The sequence below is a fragment of the Silurus meridionalis genome, chromosome 7 (assembly GCF_014805685.1).
Source record: "Silurus meridionalis isolate SWU-2019-XX chromosome 7, ASM1480568v1, whole genome shotgun sequence".
Taxonomy (NCBI): domain Eukaryota; kingdom Metazoa; phylum Chordata; class Actinopteri; order Siluriformes; family Siluridae; genus Silurus; species Silurus meridionalis.
This window is the reverse complement of record NC_060890.1, coordinates 14,946,683-14,964,415: the sequence shown is the minus strand read 5'-3', so window position 1 is coordinate 14,964,415 and position 17,733 is coordinate 14,946,683. Positions and strand designations below refer to the sequence as shown.

At 35.3% G+C, this 17,733-nt stretch overlaps 1 protein-coding gene across 2 annotated transcripts in view; it reads left to right on the top strand.

Annotated features, from left to right (window-relative positions):
* Positions 1 to 17,420, top strand: part of grin2cb (glutamate receptor, ionotropic, N-methyl D-aspartate 2Cb) — a 30,408-nt gene extending 12,988 nt beyond the window's left edge. For both annotated transcript variants that reach the window (XM_046854910.1, XM_046854911.1), the window contains exons 4-14: positions 816 to 1,411; positions 2,488 to 2,602; positions 6,342 to 6,553; positions 8,961 to 9,129; positions 9,928 to 10,081; positions 10,490 to 10,615; positions 12,147 to 12,376; positions 13,007 to 13,167; positions 13,376 to 13,563; positions 13,972 to 14,204; positions 15,310 to 17,420. In XM_046854910.1, coding sequence (XP_046710866.1) covers positions 816 to 1,411; positions 2,488 to 2,602; positions 6,342 to 6,553; positions 8,961 to 9,129; positions 9,928 to 10,081; positions 10,490 to 10,615; positions 12,147 to 12,376; positions 13,007 to 13,167; positions 13,376 to 13,563; positions 13,972 to 14,204; positions 15,310 to 16,710 — 3,585 coding nt within the window. In that variant the 3' untranslated portion in view covers positions 16,711 to 17,420. The remainder of the gene's footprint in view (positions 1 to 815; positions 1,412 to 2,487; positions 2,603 to 6,341; positions 6,554 to 8,960; positions 9,130 to 9,927; positions 10,082 to 10,489; positions 10,616 to 12,146; positions 12,377 to 13,006; positions 13,168 to 13,375; positions 13,564 to 13,971; positions 14,205 to 15,309) is intronic.
* The last annotated feature ends 313 nt before the right edge of the window (positions 17,421 to 17,733 follow it).

Here is a 17,733-nt window from a genome sequence, read left to right as displayed (position 1 = left end):
AGAATTAAAAGGCAAGAAGAATGTGTACTTGTGTAATTTGTGAATAATTTTGCACATACATTCATGACTACTGTATATAACACCACAAACTTTAAACCGATATTAAAACTGAATTGTCAAGAGTGAAAAGAAATATTATTAAAAGTTGGACAATAAATCATGATTGTGGATTGTGCCAAATGTACAGCTGAATCAATATTCCAGCAATTTATCTTTGTATTGAGGATCCACTCCCCTACAAACCAGAAAAAGTGCTTAAGGTTAACTTTTCAGAGTGACTCATGGATACACGTTGATAGTTATAAGAAAATTAAAATGTGCCTCCCCACAATGGGATCCACTTAGTTTCCTTTGTGCTGTTTTGAGGCATAATTTCTAAAGCAAACAGGTGCCTAAATGAAACCTGTCATTTAATTCATTCCTAAATTGTTCATAAATCATTTTCTTAAGCTAAAGCAAAAATGTATACTTTACATCAGATTTTGTCATAACAATTTAGGGCATCGCTTATCTTGTCCTTACTCGTGTTAATAGAAAAACAATTCAAAGTAGAAAATGATTTTTAGAACATGCATTATTTTCAGCTGTTCATTACTTTATGGCATAATTTGAATTTCCAATTGTATTTGTTGTTCAATAAAAAAATATGACAGAAAAGAAATATTCTAAACAAACAATTTTCACATATTAACAATTATGTCATAGTTTATAGTCTTTGACTAAACTGTAACCACTCTTTCACACAATTGGTTTATTGTAGTTAACAGAAGTGCTTAAAAAATATTGGCATGTCTTTTTCAACACTTTTCTTCCAGGCTGAAGGTTCGACTTTCCTCCAGATGGGAGCTTCCATTGAGCAGCAGATCAATACTATATTCAAAGTGATGGAGGAATACAACTGGGGAAGCTTTGTAGTAGTAACCAGCCTTCATCCAGGCTATGAAAACTTTGTGGACTACATCCGCTCCTTCACTGACTCCAGTTACTTTCTTTGGGAGCTGCAGGATGTGCTGAGCTTCGAGATGTCAGTGGGTGCCAATGACATCCGCTCACGTCGGCTGCTCCAACAAATGGATGCTCAGGTGTATCTGGTGTACTGCTCACACGATGAGGCTCAGTACCTATTTAGAATGGCATCTGATGTGGGGCTCTTAGGACCAGGCTACATTTGGGTCATCCCCAGTCTAGCAGTTGGAAACCCAGAGGCCTCACCTCCAGACAGTTTTCCGATTGGGGTCATTAGCATTATTTCAGACCACTGGAGGAAAACTCTCCGCCAGAGGGTGAGGGAAGGAGTGGCCGTGGTGGTCCAGGGAGTATACAGTTTCCACAAACATAGAGGATTTGTTCCTGAAGCTCACAGTCAATGTAACAGTTCTGCAAAATCCTATGAACACCATTTACTTTTTAGGTGAGATTTCAACATTTCCTTAAAAGTAAACATTTGCCAAAAATGGATTTTGTTCCTACTGGTTATGGAGAACTCTTAACTAAATTACAGTAATATTTTATATATATATATATATATATATATATATATATATATATATATATATATATATATATATATATATATATATATATATATAGTGTGTGTGTGTGTGTGTGTATTTTATATGCAAAAATGTGTTAGATACAAATATAGAAATGTTATATATAAACTTATAATAACTGTAGTCCTTCTTTGCCCTATATCATTATGCCCTCTTCTTGACTTCTTTTTTTCTTATTATATTAGAAAATCTTTTGTAGGCAACTATACTGTATATACCAAGAAGTTTAAATAGGCTTAGAAAAAAGGATCTATTGTAAGTAAACATGGAAATGCCATTCATTCTAAATATTCTACAGGCAAAAATTTAAGATCACAGGTGTTTTTTGATCAGTCTTCTTCTTTCTAATGAGATTCAGAGATTTCCTAGTTAAATCAGTTTTTCACCTGGGAACAGCTGACCTCATTAAAGCCTGCTTCAAATACTTCCCCAGACCGTCTGTGATCAAGAGTTTCAGAGGCACACTGAAGACTTTTTCATTGATTATATTCTAGCATAGGGCTTTTGAGGTTTAATTGCTCATAGCAATAGATAGGGATCCATCTATTTAGCATTAAATAGTAAAATCTAATGCATGGTTAAGTCCTTTGTCTGTTGGTGCAATATTTTCAGAAAATTCTAATGTGTCCATTTGAACAAAGCAACTGTGAAGGGCATTTATGAAATGGGCAAGTCAGATGTTCTTTAATGCATCTGAAGTAAACATCAGTTTTACATATTCTAATATTTCATTTTTATATTTATTGTTCTTTTATAGTTTGTGCTAGATACTTAATAAGTTTATTATTATACATTTTCACTACATTTGTTAAAAATTTGTTTGTACTTGATATATCAGTTTCAGGACTGCCAAACATGAAGAAAATGAATTCTTGTAATGATGTGTCTGACTAATGCAAAAAAAGTATTAAAAAAAATTTTTGTTTTTTTATAGACATATGCTAAATGTTACATGGGAGCACCGAGACTTGTCTTTTAATGCTCATGGCTATCTCACAAATCCCTCCATGGTGATCATTGCTTTAGACCAAGAGAAACTCTGGGACAAGGTAAGGTAAAAAATTTGATTTTCATTTAGAGGTTTTATGGGTCAGACCTTGGTGAGATTCAGTGGATGAATTGTCTCTCAAATAAAATTGGTCAAAACCAAAAAAAAAAGAATTTCCAACAAGTGACAAAAAGAACTTTAAGAATGACAATATATTCTGAATTGAACAAATAATAAGAAAAGATTAAAGTATGATTATATTAATAGAAGGGAACCATGAAAGAAACCATGTGTTTTAAAACCACATGTATGTTCCACAGAACTGTGTAATTAATGAAAATTTGTAATTGTACAAAGAATTTTGTTTGGGGAAAACTGTATAAAATAATTATAATTTTGAAAAAAAAAGAAAATGCAACCAAAACATGTTAAATCATTAGAGAATGTTTTGCTGCCTCAGGAACTGTCTGCTGTACATATGTACCATCATTAAAGGGAGCAGTGATTTACACAGTAGGTCATCTAGGAAATTATACAGCAGGATGTCTGTCTGCGATCCAAAAATATGTTCGGTCAAGCAGACAGTAGATTATTTTCAAATCAAACACATAGAAAAATAACTGAAACTTAGAAAAAAGACATTTTGTATTCTATATATTTAAATTGCCTCTGACTACTGCATATAACCAACCAGTAGCTATGACAAGTATTGTTAGTTATGATTCCATGTATTTCATACCTGTGAATGGGGTCATATCACAGTTTAGGTGCAATTCCTGCAGAACTCCAGATGAGTTAACACTGAGGGCAATAAATTACACCTGTTAGAAGATGAATATAACTATAATTATTCTTATATTGTTATACACAAATCATTTGTCACTGTCAGTGACAGCAGATGATGCAATTACAGTTTGTTGTCTAAAACAATTTTTTGCCCTCATTTAGTCAGACCCCAGGGCTATGGTTCTTTCTGATGACATGAGACATGTGGAGAGTGGCTGGCAGTGTGCTAACGCCACCTGACTGCAGAAGCAGATGTGCATATAAATAGGTCAATCAGAGCTTCCTTGAGGTGAATGAGAGGATAAAATAATACGAATGAGCACATTGTTAAACACAGACCACAAAGACAAGATAAATATACTTTCTAGATCAGCAGCATGGGGTTAGAAAAGAGTCATGTCTGCTGCCTTACAACTTAGCTCTATCTGTATTGCTTGTTTTCCTATCAACAATTTAGTGCTACTTCTGTCACTCATGCTGCACTATTTTAAAGTGCCAGCCAGAAGACATCCCAGAGAGTGTAGATATCTACTGTGTTTGGGGATATTTGGCAACTATGTCTTACTGATTGAACTTTTTAGCATTTCCTGTTAATGAACAGAAGCTGCCTTTTTGTTAAATTGTTATGTGTCTCATGAGGACAAAAAAAAAAATTAAATACAGTAAATTCAGAACCCATCCAGAGTACCTTTGATGCACATGCATCTTCTCACACTCATTCGCAAAATTTAGAAAAGCCAATCCTTCCGTATATTTTTGAAAGGAATAAGAAAACTGGAGAACCAAGTGGAACCTCAGATACAATAACTCTGAAGCTCTGAGGCAGGTTGTATTACCTGCTGAATCACCATGTCACCCACATGACTTTAAATAAATATGTACAAATAGATAGTTTTAGATACTGCCATTAAATTCTTGGACATAATACAGTAGCTGTTTACTCTTCAGAGATTTGGAGTGCTGATCATTGAGAGTGTGTCTATGCCAAAGTAGTGCATTGGCCCTTTTAGAATTTATATTAAAAAAAAAAAACATCCTCCAGCAACATAAATTGTACTATTTACTGTGACAGGAGTAGATTCATCATTCACAGCACCAGGTAAATTACTTTTCTACATTTCTTTTTTACAATCTACATTTCTATACAGATTACAGACTAGACTTCTATACAGACCAGATTCTGTTTCCATCAAAAACCTGTCTTCCAAATTAATGTAAATTAAAATTACATTACTTTATTGTTCTTCGGCACCTGTAAAGTTACCTTATGAGTAACAACCAAGACTCTGCATGGTTAAATCACATCTGTCTACTTAATCTATTCTTGTGTGAAAAGAATAGCATTGTACCTTATATTTACAATGTCCATCCACCAAGTGGTGATTATTAATGGTTCAAAAGACAGAGCCATTGTTATCATGCAGCAGGCCTGTCTCATTACCCACACCTCAAAGCCACAATATTGGATTTGTTTGCTTTGCTGATTTTGTGAATAATACCTCAATAAATCCCCTTTGCCTAAGCTTATCATCCTTGTTAATCATGAACAAACATAGATTACAATGATGTGGACTATCACCAATCTGATTTCAGTTCCTGTTTCTGCATTTAGATCACCAGAACAATAGCAGATGGTTAAGAATTTATTAGAGCCGTGATTATATTGTAGGTCTACATAACCTTATATAATGTATTTAGTGGCAGCTGAGATAATATTGCAGGAAAGTTTATAAAGGCTTATAAACAGATACAAGCTGTCATATAAGCTACATACATGCATTGTTGTTGTTGCCATAATATTATGGGATGAAATATGTTTGAATGTCATGACAACCTACAAATTTAGGATTAGAAGTAATACATAATTCAGTTATTACTGGGTCAGGGAATTGGCATGGCTTTTCAAGACAATCATATAAATTATGTAAAATTTGAAAATGGTAAATTGGCAATGGAATGTTTGCCAGAGTGTCTATATTATTTAACAATTTTGATCAAACTCAACATTTTCTAAGATAATTTATTAAAACCAAAATTCTTTTGGAGGCCAGCACAGCTTTTGAAGCTTCCAACAGAGCTGAGACACCCTGCTGTATGTGATAAGATGATTTTGGAAAATTCTCTTGACGCTTGTTCTTATGGGGAGAGAATTACACTCACTCAAAAATCATAGAACAAAATGATTGCTTAAGCAGTCCTGATATAGTAAAACTGACTTGTCTGAATAAATGATAATCTGCTACAACAAGCAACTGATTAAACTTCTTATTTAAATAGCTACATGAAGCACACTTTATTTTTAGTGCTAGTAAAAAATACATACAGTAGTTCATTAACATCATGGGAAGCATGGAGCTGTATTTCTGTGTACTTGATGGAAAGCTTGTGTAAATGCTGTGTAACAGCATTTTAAGGAGCAGTCCAACTGTTTACTTTCCATATATTGTTTTCTCTTCTGTTGTACTTATTAGAACTCAGCAACTATTTAATTCTTTCAGTCTTTTTCCTTTTTTTTTTTATAAATATGCTTATTTAGGCTAGGAAGGTCTTTCATAGCTTCACAGCAGGAGAGTTAAGGTCACCTAATAGTTTTGTTACACAGAAAGCCAAAGAAGTGTGCTTTGTGTGGATTTTATCCTGTAGACTCCAGTGACAGTTATTTCTTTAAAGGAATGCTTCTTCCAGTTTAGGGAAGAACCTGTATCTTGGATTAAAAGAGCACAATATAATTTTTATGTTTTATTGCTAGTTATTTGTCATTAGGATGACTGACAGAATTGCACTACCTGAATGTATCATACTGAAGAGCAAATGATTTATTCAGCATGAAACTGATCTGCACTACCTGTGGGGAGTAAACGCTCAATTGAATTATGGGATGTCTTTTCCTTATTACTGCTGCCACTCACCTGCAGAACTTCAGTGCCCTTTTAGTCATCTCTTTTCTCTCCCTTACAGTGGCATCCCAAAGCTTTAAAGTGAAGTCACTTATTTTTCATTTTGTGTTTTCACAGGTAGGGAGTTATGAAGCGGGAATACTGCACATGCGCTACCCAGTTTGGCCTCGCTATGGCAGCTTCCTGGAGCCTGTGTCTGATAACCGTCACTTGACAGTTGCCACGCTGGAAGAGAGACCCTTTGTCATCGTGGAGAGTGTTGATCCAAGCACAGGGACATGTGTTAGGAACACTGTGCCCTGTCGTCGCCAGGCTAACAGGACTGAAGTGTAAGCCAGTGGACTTTTTTTCTTTCAAAATCAAATCAAATCTAATCTAATTTTATTTGTCACATACACAAATTTTATTTGTCACATTCACTTTTGATGTTGTGTGATATTATGTATTGTTTGCCTTTCAGTGTGACTTTGAAAACAAAAAGCAGCTGTATAAAACAAGGTGATTTAAAAAGCAGGATGTTTTAGGTGAAGAGATAGAAATAACATACACTGCAGTTAAAAAATTGACAATTTAAGTTTTTATACTGTATATCCAACTATGATTGAATGATTTTATAATTGAAATGTTTTATGCATGTATCAGGTGCATCATCAGCTGCAGTGGATGCTTTCTAACATGTTATAAAATACATCTATATTGTCTATTGTCATCTATATTAAAGTTGAATTTAATCTAATCTAATCTAATTATGAATGCAGGGTTACCAATAAATATTCAATAGTTATAGATGTGGCTCTCTGAAGTATTTGAATTTATACCACAATATAAACTATATTGCCTCATGGTTTACTTGTTATGTATTATCTCAGATGAAACAAAATATCTGAAGCTAAATGCCACATATTCATTAGGTTCAAACTAAGCTGACAGTGGGGTCCAAAGTCTGAGCCTGAATGATGTGTCTATTTTGCATTCTTTCTAATCAAATACAACAATTTTTATTATCGATTGTACTTGAAGGAAATGTGGAATCTTTCAAATATTTACATAATTATAGTTTCTTAGTATTTTGTTCTATAAATTTTTTGCTTTAATGATGGTGTGCGTTTTAAGCTGATACGGACCCAACAAGCTGGCATGAATGAAATCAAAATAGTAGTGTTGGTGTTGCCCAGCTCACATGGCAAATAAAAGGTGGATCAATGAATTGTGCAGAGGCAGTAAAGTGAAACACATAGTGAGTGCGGAGCACCTTGTATCCTGAGGGAATAGAGGATAGTTTCATTATGACAGCATGCTGAGGAGAGAACATGTTAATAAATCAGTGAAGGGAATAATCACCCCTCAGGGAAGATGGGATGCCCAAGAGGGGCGTGGTGATAAATAACAGTAATGATGAAATCAGTGCCCTGGGCTGTCACAAATCTCCATATTAAATTACATTACTGGTTGGAAAGTCTTGGCACCTTTAGCCATATATCAAAGTGAATTCCATAATTATATATCATTTCATCTGTTTTCTACCTGCGGAAACACAGTCAACAGTCTCTTAAACTATTAAATGAGATTCAGATATTGTAATGTGCCACAATTGATTGTGGTATAAATGTTGAAACCGCATTCAGTAAACAATGTTTTGCCTGTATGCACTGAATATTTTTGTTCTCAAGTGTGCTAGCTGTTTTAGCACATTGTTGCTGATCCTTTAGCTGTGTTAAACAAGCTCATAATGGCAGAAGAGATATATCTCCAAGCAATTTATTTGGAAACAGAGAAAGTAAGAAGTATGTGTGCACATGCCCACTAAAGAAACCAATGAACTCAGACCTCAATTTTCTCCTTATACTGCTTACAGTGACCTCACTCCTTCAACATAAGTGCTTCGGATGTCTATAGTATGTGTGTGAGCTCACATTGATTAAAGAATCTGGCTACAATTCACAGCCCACTTAACCCAAAATCTCTAGTGCAACATTCAGCTAGGGGAGAGTGGGTAGCAGGGGACAAGCTTGTTTATGTTCTGCCTGGGTTGCTTGCACACGGAGACTTTCATCTTCACATCAACACTTCATTTGTTTTCCTTTGTTTTGCTTGGCGTCCACCTGTCCTTGTCTCTTCCGCTATAGCAGCAGGTGGGAGGTCTGGTGAAGAGTAGAGGTGATGCACTATCATTGCTCTTAGTGCTTCTCTGTTCAGAGCTCCATCTGACTGATGTCTAAACAGATTAGTGTGTGTGCATTGTTTTATGAAACCTTTACTTTTATCTGTCTGTCTGTTGTCCATATTTCTTTTTCTTTCTTTCTGTCCATCTGTCTATAAGAGGTCCAAAATTCTGAGAACACATTGAAAAAAAATAGATTTTTTTTTATTTTAAACCAGAGTAGTTAATGTTTAATACAACGAATATTTAAGAAAAACATTCTGCACTATTTCAAGGTTTTACACAAACTTGGGGATTTCTTGCCAGCTCAAATGCATACTGCCATTAAAACAAATAGAGAATTTACCAAATACTATGCAACTCTAAAAATCATGAAAATTATTTATTAAATTGGCATACTAACTATAAGCTCTGCAAAGCCCTAAATAGTATTGACTTTCTAACATAAAAGTACTCTTAATTAAAGTTTTACTGAAAGTTTGACACAAGTAACTGTTGTGTATCTGGTGGGTTGTGTTCAGTTTTCTAATATTTTTAAAATAATGTAAATAATGTTTTTTTACCTCTATTTATAGTGTTATTGGTCATTCAGAGCCTTACACAAAACTATGCTGCAAGGGCTTCTGCATCGACATTCTCAAGAAGCTCTCACGCACAATCAAGTTCTCCTATGATCTCTACTTGGTCACCAATGGTAAACATGGGAAGCTTGTCCGAGGCATCTGGAATGGGATGATCGGCGAGGTATCAAAGATGCTAGCATTCACACACACACACACACACACACACACACACACACACACACACACACACACACAAAACACACACACGCACATACACTGATAATTAAATTGTATTAGCATTAAACACATTGTTCTAAATTTAAAACTGGCAATAACTTCTAATGGAGCATCCTTTCCTCAACACGTATCTTGTGTGTGTCTGTCTAATTATTATGTGAGATGCAGCCTGTGTCATTAAATGTGTTCACAGAGTGAACCGAATTTTAAATACAATCTCAACAACATTCATCCTGTCAACTCCTGTCGCATGTAGTGTCACTTGATCCGGTAGTTAAGTGTCTTCCACAGCTGCTGGTGTTTTCAGCATTTCTATCACCTGCACCTCCCCACATGTCCCACATTTAAAATTAGCACTCATAGTATTTAAATGTTTGTGCCATGAAAAAGCAATTGATGAACTGAACTTTATTAATACTGCATAACTGTTTGACAGGGTCTTTCCATCTTACTTTGAGGTTTCTCCTTAGGCAATGTTATAAAGTGTATATGTCATACTGATATGTGCTGTTACACACTTAGTTCTCACTGTGATGTGAGATAGTGGCTGTGTCTTATCTAATTAATCCTGTGTGGGTATAATTAGGTGCTGTTTTAGCTGTAATGTAGTAATCATAAAGCCATGCATAAAAACACCCCTAAACTAGATGAACCATAAACCATTTAAACAATGTTAGTAGTTATGCCTTCCATTAATTAGCTGGACTCATTATTTATCTATTTCTCACTAATGATTTTTTAGGTCTTTTACAAGCGAGCGGATATGGCTATTGGCTCACTCACTATTAATGAAGAGCGTTCGGAGATCATTGACTTTTCTGTGCCATTTGTGGAGACGGGGATTAGTGTCATGGTAGCCAGGAGCAATGGCACTGTCTCCCCATCCGCCTTTCTAGGTGAGAAAGTTTTGTTCACAGTCATTCTCCCCTTTGGCAGTCACACCGACTTTTTGAAACAGTTACAGACAGCACTAAATATTTTCTGCTAATTGAAGTTTTGTTCAGCTACAGTTGGAGCAAAGTTCTCATCTAAAATTGGGACAAGTCCCAAATGAAGCAAAAAGTTTTTTTACAGATTTCATGTCCCATTTGTCTTTTAAAAACAAAGCACAGCCATTTGTTTTGTTTTGTTCTTGTTTTCTAAGGCTAATCATTTATCAAGTCCTTATTCATCCTCTAATAGGACAGCAGAGACCTGAAATAATGTAGTATATCTCATCATGTCTGATTGCAGTGGTTAATAATGCCATTCTGTTTTCTCTTGGAGGTTGTGAAATGTAGGTTAATATGTTTCTCTCCTTACAGAGCCTTACAGTCCAGCAGTATGGGTTATGATGTTTGTTATGTGCCTGACTGTTGTGGCTGTAACAGTATTCATCTTTGAGTACTTCAGTCCTGTTGGATACAACCGTAGTCTAGTCAATGCCAAAGGTTAGTGATGTTTTTTTATTATAATTTCATGATTTGAGTTTTAAAGTTCTGTTGAAAACAAGGGACAGAACAAAACTAGCATAATTAATAGATATATGCTCTCATTATCATTAAAAGGTTCTTTTCTTTTACTCTCTAAAGTAACTTTAAAGATTCCTGGGAGGGTTTTCTTATCAAAAAAGCAGAACCTCTTCAGAATACATGTATCACTTATCAGCCAACAACATTTTAAGAATTCTTTCTTTATTCTAATCAGACACAATATATTTGCTTTTATTTAGTGTGTGTGTGTTTTTATTAACATCATCAGTAACATTATTGTATTAAATCTATTCAGACTATAAAAGAAAGACAAAGGATATACGTTTTGTGGTCTGGGGAAAAAAAAGCCAAAATATTGCTATTTCTTTCTAGTTTCAATATAACTACAAAGTTAACTGAAATATGTGTTATATCATTGTGAACTTTGGTTAACCTCAATAATGAGAAAATTAATTTAAAAATTTCGTTCCAATTCCACTGTAAGACACCCAGCCTACCTCTACATATACATTATTGCCCAATCTACTTGTGGAAAACAACATTAGTGTCAAATTGTAAAGAATTATGCAGTACATTTACAATGAGAAATGACTTGTCACTTGAGTTATCAATTTGATTATCAGCATCATCCAGGCTCTGTTTCATCACCTCATTACTTGCAGCATGAGAACATGAGCCTCATCGTTGTACAATCATTGTTTTTCCCTCGGCTGATGATTGTACTTGTTAATATTTCCTAATAAATAAATAATCACTGATTTGTTCAGTCAGCACCATTCTAAAGAACATTTCATTTTACTTATTTTTACACTTAGCAGCTCTCCTCTGTTTTGATGATGAAGGAAAGCAGAGGAGCAACACATATATACAATATATAGATAAATGGTTGTGCTGACTGTAAGATTTGTATTTGTTTTTGGACATTCCATTCCATATTCCATAGCACAAATTTGGGGACATTTGCTGTAGATATTCCACATGATTTTACAGTGAGGTTGTGGAGATTTGTGCTAATTCAGCCACAAGGGTGTTAGTAAAGTCAAGTACTGTTGTAGGATGAGGAAGCCTGTGGTGCAGTCGGCATTCCATTTAATCTCATACGTGTTCAGTAGGGTTGAGGTCACAGCTCTATAGCAGGCCAATCAAGATCTTCCACTTCAAAACATGTAAATCATGTTTTCAAGGGGCTTGCATGGTGCAGAGAAGCATTGTCATGCTGAAACAAGTTTGTGTCTCCTACTTCAAATTAAAGGAAAATTTTATTATACGGCATCTAATGACATCCTATACAATTGTATGTATCAGTCTTGGTGGTAACAGTTTGAGAAAGAATAAACTAAGTTAAAAACTGTTTTCACTCTTTTCACATTGCCATTTATATATATAAATATATATATATATATAAGTTCTAGACAGAATACGAGTCATGACATGAAGTAATACATGAGTGATTTTCTTTTTTCTCCTTTTTCTTCATCTCTTCACACAGGGCCTGGGGGACCCACATTCACTATTGGGAAGTCAGTCTGGCTCTTGTGGGGAATTGTCTTTAATAACTCTGTCCCTATAGAAAACCCTAAAGGAACAACCAGCAAGATTATGGTTCTAGTTTGGGCCTTTTTTGCTGTCATCTTTCTAGCCAGTTATACTGCAAATTTAGCTGCCTTCATGATACAAGAGCAGTATATAGATACTGTGTCTGGGCTCAGCGATAAAAAGGTAAGACAAGCAGACACTTTCTAAAAAATTAGGATCACAGTTTAATGTTCTGAATTACACATAGCAATATATACATATGTATAGAAACAGATGTGCTCTGCTTAGAAAAGTTATTAAATTCCAGTTGTTAATTACAGTAAAATAAATTACCACCATTAAGATCTTTTTTATGCTTACATAATAACTCTCAAGAGCTCCAGATCTACAAAACTGAATAAACCCCAGGATGCATATTTAATAAATCTGACAGCAGTGATACATAGTTTACGTAATGTATGCAGAATTCACATGCACTATGCTTCAGCATAAAACAGGGAGGAATTAAAAAATCTGTTCTTAAACCATATATGTTGCAGACTGATCCTATTCTATTTTAGAAGGATTAGAGAGGCTTTGGAAGGAAATTACCAGATTGTCCAAAACATTCAAATGCAATGTCTTCTTACGCATGCACCTTTAAAATGTAGTGTGGAATATCTGACACATATTTGCCAAAACAATTTGTTGATGAGCTATGAAAGAAAATACTAAGTAAAGTATTAGAAAAAATAAAAAATGGGAAAATTTAACACTGCTTTCAGCTAACAATCAGACATCTAACCAAAGTTCACAGTCTGTGTTATCCTGCAGTTTCAGAAGCCCCAAGAGCATTACCCCCCATTTCGCTTTGGCACAGTACCAAATGGCAGCACTGAGAGAAACATTCGCAGCAATTATCCAGACATGCACAGTCACATGACCAAATACAACCAGAAAGGAGTGGAAGAGGCACTCAACAGTCTCAAAACAGGGTGCGTTTTTCTCTGAACTTTATTGTGATTTTGAATAATCCAAAGCAGCTGGTCTTGAATACACCTTCAACAGGCCACTATTAAGTCAAATAAACAGACAGTAATTATTTGTTTGATGTAAGTATATGTAATTATACGTAACCCAATGTAATTATTACTTTATCGTGAGCTTATCAGTAAGATAAATGTCACATGGTCTTTGCTTCAGGAAGCTGGATGCCTTCATATATGATGCTGCAGTGCTTAATTACATGGCTGGCAAGGATGAGGGCTGCAAGCTGGTGACCATTGGCAGTGGGAAGGTGTTTGCTACAACAGGCTATGGCATTGCTTTGCAGAAGGACTCCCGCTGGAAACGCCCCATAGACCTGGCTCTCCTCCAGTTCCTGGGAGATGGTAAATCATCATCAGGGGATCAGATCTGTTCCACAATTAATATCCTCAATCTCAATGTGAAGCCATTACTGTCCTCTCTCAGGGTCTCTATAATACCATTAGAGACCCGTGAGTTCATAAGGTTTATTACAGTGACCGTTTGAATCCCTTTTAACATTATGCAAACTATTTTTACTTACTGTATGTATGTAAGTAAACTAAACTTACTGTTATTTTTAAAATACACTCTCAATATATTTTAAATATAGCATATAGATAAATATAAAAACCTTTTAGAAGTTGAGTATGAAATATATTTATTTTACAAATAAAAAATACGTATATGTGTTGCATGATATTTGACATGTTGTCTGTTGAACAATGTTCTCATTGCCAGTACTTAGTAGCTTTCTTTAAATGTTCTTGAAGGGGACACACAGAGACTGGAAACTGTCTGGCTGTCAGGAATATGCCAGAATGAGAAGAATGAGGTGATGAGTTCCAAGCTGGACATAGACAACATGGCAGGTGTCTTCTACATGCTTCTAGTGGCTATGGGTCTGAGTCTGCTTGTCTTTGCCTGGGAACATCTGCTTTATTGGAAAATCAGACACTGTGTGCACAAATCTGAACGTCTAGACTTCCTCTTGGCCATAAGCAGGGTAGGTGTATGCCAAACAACAGCATGCTGTTTCATAAAACCAATTAGCTTTTCTCATACTAAGGCTGCAAAGTCAAACTTGGAGGTGTTGAGGAATACTAAAGCATTTAGTTTATGTTTTAGCATTCTAAAATATCACAGTGTGTTCAGACAGTGTGTTTAGTCTTGTAGTTTATTTTAATGTGTGTTTGTAGATTGTTAGAAGCCTTCAGTTGAATCACATATAAAGGAAGCAGCTTGTTCTTGCTTATGGCATTATACTTTAAATATTATATTTTAATATTTAAAAAAATAATATTAGATGATACTTTGTAAAGACAACATAAATATATTTTATAGAGTGCAAAGCATTCTATCCCTTTATTTTCTGGGTGAAATGTTTGTAAAATGTTTGTACAAAATATAAATGTGTCTTATTTTTCACATTATTTTTGACATAAAATTCTATACCACAAAGTCTCATTTAAACATTTGAGTCAATATCTTTATTAGCCAGCTCAATGTTTGTATCCCTATTGACATGCTCTAACTGTTTGCATTTTTCCTATTACTGTCTAATGATTCAAACCTGTCAACATGTTTTCTCGGTTAAGTTTTATTTAGCCACGAAGGGTTCAAATAGGTTTAAACTCCAAAGCAGTTTTCTGTGAGCAGTCAAGGTAGAAGGGATGAGATCAGAAAAAAGCTATCACAACACACACAAGAGAAAATATCGAACGTTCTCAGAGCTGGATAAGGTTATCAAAAGATATCAAAGTGTTAATGAAAACTTTAATTATTTTTTTGTTACTAGTTGATCAACCAAAAAAAATAAAATCAACAAATCAAACAGACAAAGACAGAAACAAACAATAAAAAACTGCCTTTGCAAACATCTCAAGCCCCACATCATGTGACAGGGAAAACCTTATATTTATATAATATCATTTTGCATGAAATAGTATCATAGCATATATTTTTTTGATATATTTTATGATTTTTACTATATTTATTAATTTGTTTGTTTATTAATAATTAATTATGAAATTAGTCATGATGGTTTAAATTTATGAGTGCATATTAAATATGTGTAATAAATTCATAATACAATGATGTCTCTTTTTCAGGGGATTTACAGCTGCTTTAATGGTGTTGAGGACATAGAAAAATCAGCAAACTTGCAGAATCTTGACATCACAGCAAACTATGCCCAGGCTAACATGCTTAAAATGCTCCAGACAGCCAAAGACATTGTCTCATCAGCAAAGGTGGAGAATTCTTTGGACAAGGCAACAAAAACTATTGAGAACTGGAGTCGAAAAGGTGGGAGTTTACCAGCACGCATTCCACAGGTGACCACCACTGATACACTCCCAGCTCACCTCTCTTACATTACTAACATCACAGAAAACCATTCTTCCCTTGTGCAACGCTCTATAGCACCCCAGTTCGCACAGCATTATCCTGAAACTGCCAGTTCACCACATGCATCTACCCAAAGACTGATATCACACCCCACTCCAGCTCACTACACTGTCCCTTCACGATCTGGTGGCTTGTATAAAGGGCTTCTTCCCATGTCCAGCATGAGCACTCCTCATTTAGCAACATATGATCTACATTCGCAAAAGCCAGTCAAAAGGACCTCTCGTTTCACCTCACATAAGGATCTACAGACACCAGACATCTTCGCTGAGCATCAGGAACCTTGCCACAACTTTGTGGGGCCCAGATGGAAAAAAAGATCCCAAAGTTGTCTGGAAGAGTCTGTGGATCTTAGAGGATTACATAATGACATAGGTCACAATGTAAGTCTTTCAGAAGTCCAAGCAAACCATTTTGCGCATGATGTGTACCCTTCTTCTTTAGAAAGCCCTTATCGACCAGGAGATATTACCTGTAATTCCTGCATTAATACATATGCAGATCCTGGGCTAGATGGCATACCTTTAATAGGAAAGAGAAAAATCCATCGCAGACCCTCCTTCCTTAAAGCCACCTGGGGCCCAGGCAGGGTGCGGTTTCCTAATGAAAGGCCATCTGACCCAGTCTCTTGTCGAGTGGACATCCCCGATCTGTTTCCTTTCACAGAGGTATATGGACAACGAAGAAATAAATACCACCCTTTGCCTGTGGAACACATTTACCTTCACTCATACCGCCACCAGCCACGAAAGAATCAGAAGTTAAGGCACTCCCAGTCGACCTACCTACCCTCTTACAGGGAAGCAGTACATCATGATGCTATAGGCATGAGGAGGGCTTCCAGTCTTGTACATAGACAATACTCCTACCCTGACCTTCCAACCTACCAGAGCCCACTGCCATATGGACCAGCTGAACTGTGCAACATCTTTCCCTGCATGGGTCATCCCAGTGAAAGTAGGTATAGGGGGTATAGGGCTCCTGTAAACCTGCAGGATGGCCATCTGCTCCCTGTTCCAGGCAGCAGGGTCCTTTACAGGGTCAGTTCCCCAGGTGTACCTCTGACATGGGGAAGGATCTCTAGTCTAGAGTCTGAGGTTTGACCCTTCAAACTTAATAATTTATTTTCCACACAGCTGAAACTGAATTCCAAGAACCAGTTTGAAAACTACCATTGACTTCTGCCAAAAAAGAAGCAGACCTATACATTTCGGGCTTTCTTCTGTTTAACAAAGTGCAATAATACAATGATTGTACAAGACTTTTTTTTTTAAGAATTAATGTGGTATATAAATAGATTATACTATCTATAGTAATGTGTCCTTTTTCTTTTATTTTGAAAATCGAGTTGGTGTTGATCCATGTAATCAGCTGTAACACTTAATTTTATAAACCTCAAGACAGTCAAAAATATTTTTGATCTCTCTCTCTCTCTCTCTCTCTCTCTCTCTCTCTCTCTCTCTCTCTCTCTCTCTCTCTCTCTCTCTATCTCTTTTGCTCTCTCCACATTGCAGGGTGAATCAAATGGTATTCTATTATCAGTATTATCAAGTACCTACAATGCTTTAATAAATCACAAAAGCCTATCAATAGATCCCATGTAATTTGCGGCTTTTTTTAAAAGAGGTTACTGAAAGACTTGTCTGAATGCTACCTTCTGCATTTAGTACCACCTTATACTTTAGGGATTGTGATTAAAATATAGTTCTTCTACGTCCTTATTATGTACCTTATTATATAAGAAACAATATGAAAGTGTTGACCAGTATCAATGTCCAAGATAAGTTCTCCTCTAAATGTTTTAGTAATTTTTGTGAAGAATATATATATATATATATAATATATATATATATATATATATATATATATATATATATATATATATAATATATATATTAGGGCTGTCAATTGATATTTAATCGCATCTTAGATTTTTACCTGTTCTGAAGGTACCTTCATTTAATACTTTTCAAGTTTTTAATACTCTAATCAACATGGGCATGGACAAATATGGATGCTTTATGCAAATGTATGTTTATTATTAGTGAAACTATACTCAACATGGAGCATTAAGGCAAAATATTCTTGTAAATGTTTTAAAGTAATTATGGTGTTTTAAATTACTT